Source organism: Apteryx mantelli, chromosome Z (assembly GCF_036417845.1).
Source record: "Apteryx mantelli isolate bAptMan1 chromosome Z, bAptMan1.hap1, whole genome shotgun sequence".
Classification (NCBI taxonomy): Eukaryota; Metazoa; Chordata; class Aves; order Apterygiformes; family Apterygidae; genus Apteryx; species Apteryx mantelli.
Window position 1 is genome coordinate 56,943,453 of NC_090020.1, and position 12,307 is coordinate 56,955,759.

The 12,307-nt window shown below is 38.8% G+C and overlaps 1 protein-coding gene across 7 annotated transcripts in view; it reads right to left on the reverse strand.

Annotated features, from left to right (window-relative positions):
- The window catches only part of XRCC4 (X-ray repair cross complementing 4), a 196,245-nt gene that overhangs the window by 167,210 nt on the left and 16,728 nt on the right, over positions 1 to 12,307 (reverse strand). For all 7 annotated transcript variants that reach the window (XR_010886987.1, XM_067316288.1, XM_067316286.1 and 4 more), the window contains 2 exons: positions 8,998 to 9,147; positions 314 to 501 (listed from right to left, as the gene is read on the reverse strand). Coding sequence is in view for 6 of the 7 variants with exons in the window: in XM_067316286.1 (XP_067172387.1) it covers positions 314 to 501; positions 8,998 to 9,147 (338 nt within the window). In the remaining variant the exon portion in view is untranslated. The remainder of the gene's footprint in view (positions 1 to 313; positions 502 to 8,997; positions 9,148 to 12,307) is intronic.

Sequence of the window (12,307 nt, forward strand, 5' to 3'; positions counted from 1 at the left end):
ATTTCAGTTTAATACTAAACTGCAACTCCACCATTTAGGCATACCTTGCTTACAGAAAACATAACCCAAAATTAAAGTTATGGAAGTAATACTCCTATTCAACATCATTAAAAAGGTAACAAAAATAGTTCTGTTGATTTCAGGTTTTATTAGAAAACCCCAAAACTTGTTTTTACTTTGGCCCATACTGGAGTTCACAATATTCATTCAACTGAAAGGCATATCCCATGTCTATTTGATTTTAGAGAACATCATAAAATATAGAAGCATACTCAGAAGGTCATTCTTACACTTAAAGTTTAACTATACTTACAGAAACATCCTTCAGATTTTTTTCATAGCAGAAATGACACTCTGTATTTTCTTCACTTCTAGAAACAGCAAAGTTATATTTGCCAGCTGATTCTTCTCCAAGTATCAGTGCGTTCTTCAGTTCCTCAACATACTTTTCTCTATCCATTTCCATGTCAGCAGCTTCCCTAGAAATTTCAGCTTCAGACACTAAGAAAAAAAAATTGAGAAATACTCATGTACATGTGTGTACATACACACACACACTTCAAGGGATAGACTAAAGGAGTCTCTTCTTTTCTTGACATATCTATGTGCCAGATACTAATGGAGATGCTTCATTCAAGCTGCTGAATACAGATTCTTCATAATAATTAAGTTCTGTGCCCTTTCCTGCCTGAAAGTGGTTTATTACTACCACCCCAGAATTTTGCTTGCCTGAAGTTATTCTATAACACTAACCTTACAATGGAAAAAGAGGACTGTTTTAACTAATAGTCTGCTGTCCCCCCCGTTTTCTTTGAAAGTGAGTAATCTAACCCCAGACAGCAGACATGCAACACACTCACATATTCCTGATCCGCTTCTCTAATCTCTTAACTTGCAATCTTAAAACAAAATAAGATCATCAAATCAAAAACAAAGGGTATACCCAGAGACGCATGAATCCATGTTTTACTGTTTAAAATTCAAGGCCCACTAAATGGGCGATGTGTCCAGTTTGCATTAGATCAGGTCTATTAAGAAACTTATTCCATTCCTTTGGAAATGAACACAAATGACACTACTGGGAGTGCCAGGTCTCTTGCACAGGCAGATTTAAACAAAGACTCTAAAAAAGGTCATGTAGTGTGTGTAACACAATCCAGGCTTTAATGTATAGCCTACTAGTACAGTACAGTATTTCAGATTCTCTACTTGGTTCACAAAAGTATTTCCTTTTCTAGTTACGTGACCAATCTTCTGAGGAAGATTGCTCTAGATTGTCACTTATCCCTGTTAGATAACAGACACTTTCAGCATTTTTCTGAAGATTTGCCCAGCATCTGAGAAAGCAAAATGTGGAAAAGGAAATTAGATTGTGACAGCCTGGAAGGGAGGGGCAAGGGAGAATCCTCCACACAGCTGCAAGTGACCCTATAAAAATAAATAAATAAAAGTGTAACCACCTCAGAAAACTATAACTATATTTCTTTACACAAGTGTCTTACTTTGAAGATTGTTTCATACTGAGACGTAAACCTGCAAATGTATTGTGTTTGTACCAATGGAAATAGAATAGCATTTTAAGCAAACACAAGCCTGTTTAAACTGACTCTTCTCCTATCCTTTCCCTTGACACAGTAGCTAACCTGATATTGCAGAGGAGGTGCTATTTATCAAATCTATCCGTCACACAAAAAAGCAGTGGGGTAAATGAATAATTATTTGCTATGGATAGTTATCTCCTCACACACTTCAAGACTTCTGAAATAACTCTGCATCTTCAGTAAGTTCAACTTATTTTCACAGATTCACAGAACAGCTGAGGTTGGAAGGGACCTATGGAGATTATCTAGTTCAACCCCCTGCTCAAAGCAGGGTCAGTTAGAGCAGGTTGCTCAGGGCTGTGTCCAGTGCAGTTTTGAGCATCTCCAAGGATGGAGACTTTACAATCTCCTTAAGCAACCTGCTCCAGTGTTCAACCACCCTTACTGTAGAAAGGTTTCTTCTTATGCTTAAATGGTTTTCTGTATTTCAATTTGTGCCTGTTGCCTCTTGACCTTTCACTGGATACCACTGAGAAGAGTTTGTCGCCATCAAACTCCCTCCCATCAGGTATTTATACACACTGATGAGATCTCTCCCTGAGCCTTCTCCAGGCTGAAGAGTCCCAGCTCTCTCAGCCTCTTTTCATATGAGAGATGCTCCAGTCCCATAATCATCTTAGCAGCCCTTTGCTGGATTTGCCCCAGTAGGTCCATGTCTTTCTTACTCCAGGGAGCCCAGAACTGGAGACAGCACTCTGGATGAGGCCTCACCAGGGCCTGCTAGAGAATCACTTCTCTCGACCTGCTGGTGACGCTGTGCCTAATATGGCCCAGGATGCTGTTGGCCACCTTTGCTGCAAGGGCACACTGATGTCCCATGGCCAAACTGGTGTCCACCAAAACCCACAGGTCCTTCTCTGCCAAGCTGCTTCCCAGGGCATTGACCACCAGCCTGTACTGGTGAAGGGTTAATCCTCCCCAGGTGCAGGACTTCACATTTTTCTTCACTGAACTCCATGGGATGCCTGCCAGCCCATCTCTCCAGCCTGTCAAGGTCCCTCTTGATGACAGCACAACAATCTGGTGCATCAGTCATTTCTCCCAAATCTGTATGATCTGCAAACTTGCTGAGGGTGCACTGTCACATTATCCAAGTCATTAATGAAGAAATTAAACAGTATAGGCCCCAGTGTCAACTTCAGGGGACCCATTAGTGACTGGCCTCATGCTGCTGATCACAACTCTTTCAGCCCAGTTCAATCAGTTTTCAACCCACTGCGCTCTCCACTTACATAGTATGTGCTTCATCAGATTGCCTATGACGATGTTACAGAAGACTGTATTGAAAGCCTCGCTAAAGTCAAAGAAACAACATCTGCTGCTATCTCCTCATTCACCTAGCTTGTCATTTCATTGTAGTCAGCTATCAGGTTGGTCAGGCCTGATTTCTACTTCATAAACCATGCTGACTACCTCCAATCACCTTCTTTTCCTTAATATGTCTAGAAATGGTTTCCAGGATTATTGCTCCATCACATACCCAAGGATCAAGGTAAGACCTCTAGTTACCCAGATCCACCTCCTTGCCCTTCCTGAAGGTAGGGAAGATTTACTTTCTTCCAGTCCTCAGAAACCTCCCCGATCACCATGACCTTTCAGATATAATCAAGAGTGGCCTCACAATGAAATCGGTCAGCTTCCTCCATACTCATGGGGCTTATTCCATCAAGTCCCAGCAACTTGCTTGTAAGTGTTAGGTGTTCTCTAACTTGATCCTCCTACAAGGAGTCAGTCTTCATTTCTCCAGACTTTCCCACTGGTCTCAGGAGCTGGGATTTCTGAAGGCAAATCTTAACCAGTAAAGACTGAGGTGAGGAAGGCACTGAGTACCTCAACCTTTTCTATGTCTTTTGTCACCAGGTCCCCTACCCCATTCAGCAGTGGGCCCACATTTTCCCTCATCTTCCTTTTGCTGCTGATACACCAGTAGGAGCCCTTCCTGTTGCCCTTCACATCCCTCGCCAGGTCCATCTTCAGATGGATGTTGGCTTTCCTAACCCCACCCCTGCATGCTTAAACAGCATCTCTATATTCCTTCTGGGTCACCTATCCGAGCTTCCACCTCTTGCAGGTGTCCTTTTTATGTTTGAGTTTAGGCGGGACCTCCTTGTTCATCCATGCAGGTCCTCCTGCCACCTTTGCTCGATTTCCTGCTCATTGAAATGGACCGTTTTTGAGGGCATGGAGGTGGTGATCTCGGGGGGGGGGGGATCAACCAGCTCTCCTGGGGCCCTCTTCCATCCAGCGTCATATCCCATGTGATTCTTTCAAGCAGATCCCTAATGGGCCAAAGCATGCTCTCCTGAAGTCTAGGGTTGTGATCCTGTTTATTACCTTGTTCCCTCCATTCAGGATCCTGTGCTCCACTATCTCATGGTCACTGCAGCCAAGGCTGCCCCCAGTTTTCACATCCTCAACCAATTCTTCCTTGTTTGTCAGTATCAGCTTCTGTAGTTTTGTCTTCCACACGCTTTAGTAAAATTTGGAAAATATGTAAGACTTCACTGATCTTCAGCTTTACAGATCTTAGACTTTTTTTTTTTAATCCTGATGCATTGTGACCTGATTTATCAGTTAGAGGTCATCCATTCACAAATACATCGACTGTTTCCACACACAAAAACATAATTACTACCTTACTAATTACCCTAAGTGATTACCATATATCTGTAAAATCTGATAAGGCAGGTCAGTCACTAATGCCCCACTCTTATTTTGTTTGCAAGACACAGGCTAATAGCTGGGAGAAAAAGGAGATGCAGGTGACAAGACAGAGTGCACAGATATTACCACTGCAGGCAAAAAGAATAACAGCCAACACAAGGACAAACCAGCGCCTTCTGTGGAAAATCTGAACATGCAGATCACTCAGTTAAAAGGTTAGATTTTAGTGTCAAAATCGTATTAACTATCCTTTAGCACAAGGAACTTTTCCCTAGACAGTTTCAAATATTTAAGGCTAGAAACCAGAGCTAGAAACCAAGTGGATGCAAGGGAACTGGACTGCTTTGAATTTGTTCATGATAAAAGAATATAAACATGGATGAAGTTAGGCTGAATTAATATATGTCAATCACTTTGTCATGTAAATATGTAAAGTATCAGACCCATGACAGTCTGAAGTCTTTCACAGAGCTCCCCTCTTTCTTTAATTGGACAAGGCTCAAAATTGAGAATTCCCCCCTCCCTTCCCCCCCAAAAAAAACCACACAACACACAAGAGGAAACCTATCACACAGACTAGTTGAACATTATAGTAAAGGTCAAGGTCTGAACACCACAAATATTCAGCGGATATTAAAAGCATTACAAAAATGCCTTTACAGTTAAAGAAAGTATGTTCCACAGCACTCCTGCACATTATAATAAGCCAGAAATAAAATAACTTTATATTCAATATTTCTGAATTGCAAAAGAGGCTTTCATCCTTAGATTTTAAACTGCATTATTTACGGGGGGGAGCAGGTTGGGGAAAAGAGGTCAGGGAAAAGAAAACCATATTATAGCTGCATATACCTATAGATTTGTAAACCCTATATATGTTCTTCATTAAAGAAATCCTGAAATGGAAACTGTATCATGCCATCTATTAGAGGAGATGTTATAGACAGATAATCATACATCAATGTTTTTGCATGCCCCAATACTGGTGAGCTATAGCACATCTAAATACTCTGAGATGGCTAATAAACTAAAGATTCAAGACATTTAGATTTTAGTATTATCCTTTTGAGAACATGATTTTACTTGTTTTACCATTACACTTCAAGTTATTTCTTCAACCCAAGAAGATAAATGGAAACAGAGCAAAAAGCAAGCAGCTGCCCTCTTCACTAAGTTAGGGTTTAAAAGATCTTTGGCAAGGATCTACATTTTAGAGAAGAAAAAAGTTGATAAAAAGCAACAGCATCCTTCTTTCACTACATGGACATCTCAAATTTCTTTTTTTCTAATATATGAAAGCCTTTTCTGATATGTGAGGGGAGAGAGGCTAAGACAGAAGGCTACATTTATTGCTATCTGGTACATGTCCTACAAACAGGACCTTAAGTGCAAAGCCCCAGTATAAATGTTCAACTGCAATGCTGCACTATAGCTTTTTTCCTTAAGTGCCAAACATTGCTGCAGCTGGTGAATAGGAACATGAGCCAGAGATGCCAGGATGCAGCCCTGCAAACACAAAAAGACCTACCAGACAGCTGTGAAATCAGAATCAGTTGTGTATCAATACTCATGCATTAAGACTGACAGGCATCAATTTCATAATGCAATTGGTACCACTACAGCCTTAGACAAGTGATGCTTGTCTAAGCTCTCTCATGCTGCAGTTAAAGCAGGGGGCTGTAGATTTACGCTATCAGGTCTTCCCTATCTCATTCTAATCCAAGTCAACCATGTTCAACCTCAGACCCACCTCTTAAATATTTCAGATAAAGAGATAAAGGCATTTTCCAAGTTTATGTTTTAAACTATTTTAAGCATGAAACAGACATCAGAAACAAGACCTTAATTGCCAGCTGCATCTTATGTCCCTTCCCCCAACAGAAACTGAAAGAATTTTTAATATTCATACAAATAATGCTGCACTTAACCCATGGAATTCTATCTTCATTTTCTGTTTTCATAGATCCTTAGGTTTTTTGTCGTCCCCCCCCCAATTTCTTTGTTATTGATACTAAAGTCAAACCCATAATTCCTAACACAATGTGCAAACTGAAGTGCATTCTTGAAACTGTTAGTTTGGCACAGGCAAAAAATGCTAGTGAAATAAGTGGACATACTGACAGGAATAAAGTTAAGCATACAAGTCAGTGAAAGATTGTGGTTATAGTGTTGGTCAGCGCTCATCTTGAGAAGCTAGCGATCCACTGCAAGCAGCAAGAATACAGAGGGGAAAGGAAGGCATGAAACTTACCCTCAGAACATTTCTCTTACTTTAAGCTACAGCCACCAATCATTTTCTACTCCTCATTAGCTAACTTATTTCTTGTACAGGACAGTAGACAGAGTTGAGGGAGGAAAGGCTGCCAGTATGTTAGCATTCGTTTTAAAACAAACAAAACCATGCAGACAGAAGTGTGGTATCCCTTGCACTGTGAGGCAAGGCAGGGGGCTGAAAAAATAAGTCAGAAATGTTAGAGCATGAAAGTGTTTAAAAAGCAATGAGCACTGAAGAAACAAAAATGAACACTGAGGAAATTAGATAAACTCAATCTCAAAAAATATAAAGTCAGTATGCTGTAACAGAGCACTGGGATTCTTCTTCTGTTGTGTTTGTATACGCTGTGTAGTTCTGTATCTTACAGAACTAACAGAAGAACCAATCTTTGAAGAAATGACATTCCTAAATGCATGTATCTGTAGTTCTTTAATCCTATATCAAATGAATATGTTAGATTATACTCAATATTCCTATATGTTTTCCCTCCCTGCCCCAAGATTATGCATTTTTGTTTAATTTTGTTTAAATAGTAAGACTCCAACACTTCATCATCACATTAAATATACAAAACTCAAAAAAGACAACTCCATCAGCAGCTCTCATTTACTTCCTGGTAGGTCTTGCCAAGCAAAATTATCCACAGCATAAGAAACCTAAAAGGGATTTCCCACAGCAAAAATATTCTGACTACTGCTTTCTCCCCTTCCAGGTTTCAAAGTTGGGATTTAAGTAGTCTTAAATAAGATGTACTGAGTTAGGAAAAAAGATCAAAAGCAATTATGAATTTATGAGAACTAAGACCTATACAGTAGAAAAATCTTAGGCACAAGGACTTTGACTCCTAATGAAGTTATTGAAAGGATTACAAATTTGACAGGAATTCCTTGGAAGTGGATCAGCTTCTTACAAAAGGAATAAAGCTCCATCCTTTGGACGAGTACCCAGTGTTCATGCTAAACTGTGGGGAGACTTTTCTCCTTTTAATAGAGTGAGGTCATCTTGCTCTCACTGGTCCTCTGTTTTATGAAATGACCATCTAGCAGTTCTGTCAGATGCAGGAAGTTAACAAAATAAAAACTGCATGTACGTATTTTTTCCCTATACTCTTTCAGTTATAGTAACATTAGGTTTTAGAAAACTAACAGATGAAGAAGTAACAGGTTTTTGCCAATTTTAACCTCTGATTTTAAAAGTAACACCTTCTCTTGTTATAACAACAAAATCAAAAGCTTTTAGACAAAAATAATGGAATACTCATTAGTTAAGCATTTAACATCAACATCTTTTTTGTTATGTTGAAAATATACACTTATAAAGCTTTTTGATTTGACAGTAGGATATTCATATCTGCCTGCAGGGAGTGTGGGTGTGTGCACACCCTTTGTGCAGGAACTCCTATTCAACAGAATGTTTGAAATGTTAAAAGGAATATGAAAGAGCAGACTTAATACATACATAGATACCTTTTAAATTAGTCCCTTTTCCTGTGTTCAAAAGAAAAAAATGATAAAAATCGTACTCAAAAGAAAGCTAATGAATTAAGCTTCTTAGAAAAGAAAATGTATAAAGCATTACAAAAACAACAGTTTTATTTGAAAGGATGGCTTACAGAGGGACTGGGAAGAAACATCTTAACTTCCACTGGGCAGGGGGAAAAGAAAGGAAGAAACCAGGGATATCTGTTCTTGTAATTCAGAAAAAGGGTCAGGAAAATATTTTTGCCTGTGATAGGCTGTTTAATACATAGGTTTTTCCTCCCTTTGAAATATTATTGCCCTTGAGAGAAGTGCTTTTGATGAAGTATCTGACATACATTTCTAAAGGACACAAATCTCGTCTTTCATTAGGCAGGAAAGAGAAACATGCACACATTAGGAGATCCAACCTCTTATTCAGGTTTCTTTGTGGAGAAAAAACCCACAGGCCATTCTTTTTTTCTTCCAGTAATTTATCCCCAGGAAGAAAAATACACACACACACACACACACCCTCTCAAAAAAACAGCCGCCCATTACATTGAATACATCTACATTTAAATAGTAATATCTTATTAAGCCATGGCTTAAAAGCCATCTGCAATTAAATGCTTCATGAACTATGTAATTCATAAGCAATACTTGCATGGTATATTTGTTTAAGGATCTGAAGATGACAGATGCAGTACATTGCAGGAAATTACATTAGTGAGAAAGAACAAGACATGGCATATCCTTATGTTAAATGAATTAGTATTAGTTTTGACATGCAAACTTTCCATAGATTCCAGAGAGATCTGAACACATCCCAGGTGATCTCGAATCATACCTCCTCCGTCACTGAGTAGAGGTGATTTCCAAAAAAACACTTTTTGATGCAAGTTGAAGGTCACAGTTTAGAAAATGCTAAAAGACACTGCCCAAAATATAATAATAATAAAGAGTAGTAATTAAAAAAAAATTTTCTTTCCATTATTACCTGTCCCAGTCCATGCACACTGAGCATCACTAAGCATTATAACAAAGCCAGTGCCTAAATCTTTTTCCCATGATACTTGTAGAAAATATGTTGCTTCTGGATCAGAAATTGGATGAATTCTATTCAAAGTCTTCTCCATTTTCCAGGCACCTGTTTTGGAAATAAAATAATCTTTTACTTATTTAATTTCTAAATTAATGAAAAGGAATACATTCAGAACAGTTTATTAGATATGCTCAGCTTACTATCCCACAAGAGTAACACCATATCAGCATTTCATTCAGTATTTATCATTTACACCATCAGCAACACTTAAATGCTTTAAAGCAGTGACGAAAATTTGCATAATGCACCTTCTTTCCGGGAAAATCCGGGGAGGGGGGAAGAGGACGGGGGGGGATGGGGGGGGACAAGAGAAACTTCTTACTGAGGCAAGATTTGACAAAACTTACTCCTTATATTGGAGACAGAGGCAAATCTCCATCTTAAAAGTCTAATGCACACAAGAAAGCATGCAATAGCAATATGAAAAAGTAAGTCCTAGTATCGATCTAAAGCAAAATATGACTGCAGTTAAAACAGTCAAGTGAATCAGCATAATAAACCAACAATCTAACAAGTATAACATTGAGATGCAATCTGTAACAGGCTGGGAAAGGAGCAATCTTCAGAAAGAAAACATTTGTTCTAAAGCTGGTGGGTCACTGAATATCTTCACAAAGTATAAAGGAATAATGTTCTCCTCTGTCTTCTCTACTCAGACAGATTTTCTAAGGGTCTTCTAGTCCCAATCCTTCTCCCTTTTGCTCAGACAGTGGAGGCTTGCCTCCTGCTTGCCCTTCCTCCATAGACTGTTGCTCATTGAGCTCCAGCAGCAGCATCCTCCTATGGCAGGATCATGGCAGTGATGATACAGAAGCAGATATTCCTGTTTTACATCCAAACAGATTTTCCCAAACCAACTGAATTCCAAAATTCAATCTTCTACTACAGTAATTCAGAAGTATACTTAGTTCTAGCTCTGTACTTGCTTTGGATTAGATTCCATATTGTTGGGGGAAAAACCTGGATTTGGAGCACAACAAGCAAGAAGCAGAAGACTGGAACAGAAAACAGGACAAAAAATTAAATATGGCTCCCTATCAACTAATGAAAACATGGAATACACAGTTGAGAAAGATCAGTCTTTCTGAACTCACACTATGTTCTTTAAAATTCTGAGCCACAGTTCAGTAACCTGTTTCTAGCAGTAGCCTAAAAGGATATTTGACTTGATCCTCTGACTATATTCTTTACAGAGCAAGACTAGAAAACCCTAAATGGCCTTCACAGAACATGACTATAAAAGCCTGCAAGAAACCAAGGCTCAGCTTGTCATCTCACCAGCTAAATACTTTTTGCTTCAAGCTTGTTTATATCTCATCAGTAAAGTCATCAGCTTCCAGTTCAATTAACCTAAACCCCATCACCTTCTAGGTATGCAAGAGCCTGCAGGAGGTACCTCAAATTGCTCAGTTCACACATACACTGAAATAAAGGTTTGCCACACCCTGGTCCTTAACATTAGCCACTTAAAACTGCTAAGCACCTCTGAAAATAAACCATTGGTTCATATAACTAGCTTTAAATAAACATTGGTACAAGTATAAGCATGCTTGTTTATACAGCTTAGAATTGTATTGTTTTCCCCCTCCACAAATTCTTTCTCCCCCCCCCCTCAGAAAACTGACAACATTTCCAAACAGAAAACTGGAAAAAAACAATTAAGGTTAATTAAGAACAGTGCCAACAACCAAATATATTTGAATATTCCCAGAATAAGAAACTAAATGTCAGGAGACGGGGCAATGCAAAGTTAGTATACACAAGCAGTGGCCATTTTGTAGCCCACCATCCTCTATCACCCAACGCACAGCACATGGAATATAAATTGAAATAGGCAGTGTTCAGCTGGATGCCTGCCACTTGAAAGCATGCTACTAAGTTCCACTGCAAAACAGAGAGCAGTGGGTGCCAGCAACAGCAAAAGAACTTATTAGAAAACTAGATGCTGCAGTTGCAGAAAACTAAATTTATACCAAAGTGGATTTTACAGCTCAAAGCAACCTGGCAATCTGTACTTGACATAAGACCTTTTAAAGAATCACATGTTTATATATGGTCTAGCCTCACAATAATGAATCCTCATGGTTCCCAAGATTGTTATAACTGCATTTGGCAATCCGTTCCATAGAATAATGAAGAAACAGCCAATTCTGAAGTTAACATTGACATAGTATTTTCATAGAGCGTACTTCAATGCTGCCCAGTATTTAAGAGTTTGGCTTGGGGTGCTCAGTTGTTTCCCCCCCCCCTTTTTAAGAAAAGTGAATGAAGATGAGGTACACATTCACTCACACACTAAATATAGTATTAATAACAGCAAGAAAAATACAGCTTAAGGATTTAAGCATATTCCAGACATCTATCTATCGCCAATGAAAAGCTGCCTTCCCCTCATAATTGTTATAAAGTAGGACTCGTTATAAGAAAGTTAAATTTTGTTAAAATTTTACATTTTTTTTTTTGTATTATTCCTCAGTTGTCTGATATTTTAAGTTCTTCAGTAATTTCCCCTAGATAGTCTTTCACAAAGGTCATAAGAAGCCCCCTACAGAAGGGAGCAGAGTCAGGCCTTACTGGTCTTGCCATGACATGTCTGTGCTTAGCACGACGAAACCCAAGATTTGCATAGATCCATATCACAGATGCTAGTGGTCCAAGAAGGTTCAAGTGATTGCTCTGCCTGAGGAAGAAACAACACGCACTGAGCACACAGATGCTTGGGCAGGTGTAGGTACTAAAAGCTCTATCAAGATTTCCATTTAAAGCATAGTAATAAGTCATCCTGGTTAGCTTCAGTACAGGCCCTGAGGGGACTCCGTTCCTCTTTAAAAACAGTAATAGCAAGAAGCTCTTTGCTCACCGGATATCAAGAGCCAAATCTATTTAGAGATTTAACTACTTTGGCCTCCCAAAAAGTTGACCTTTTCAGGTCAGGAAGAGCAGTTTTAACCCCAGTTGCCTACACTGTGTCTCACCTTTGCTCAGCTACATATCTAATAACATTTGAAAATGCCTTTCCCTTGTCTGAACAAGTATACAGTATTCAAAAGCAACAAAAAAACATTAACTTTTTATTGCATTAACCTAATTAGAGTTTAAAATTGATTAAAAGTTTGCATTATTGACAATGCAGTTTTATTGCTGTTAATGTGGCTTTATGCTTGAATAACTAGTCTTAAGTTAATTACATCTAATAGCTAACTAA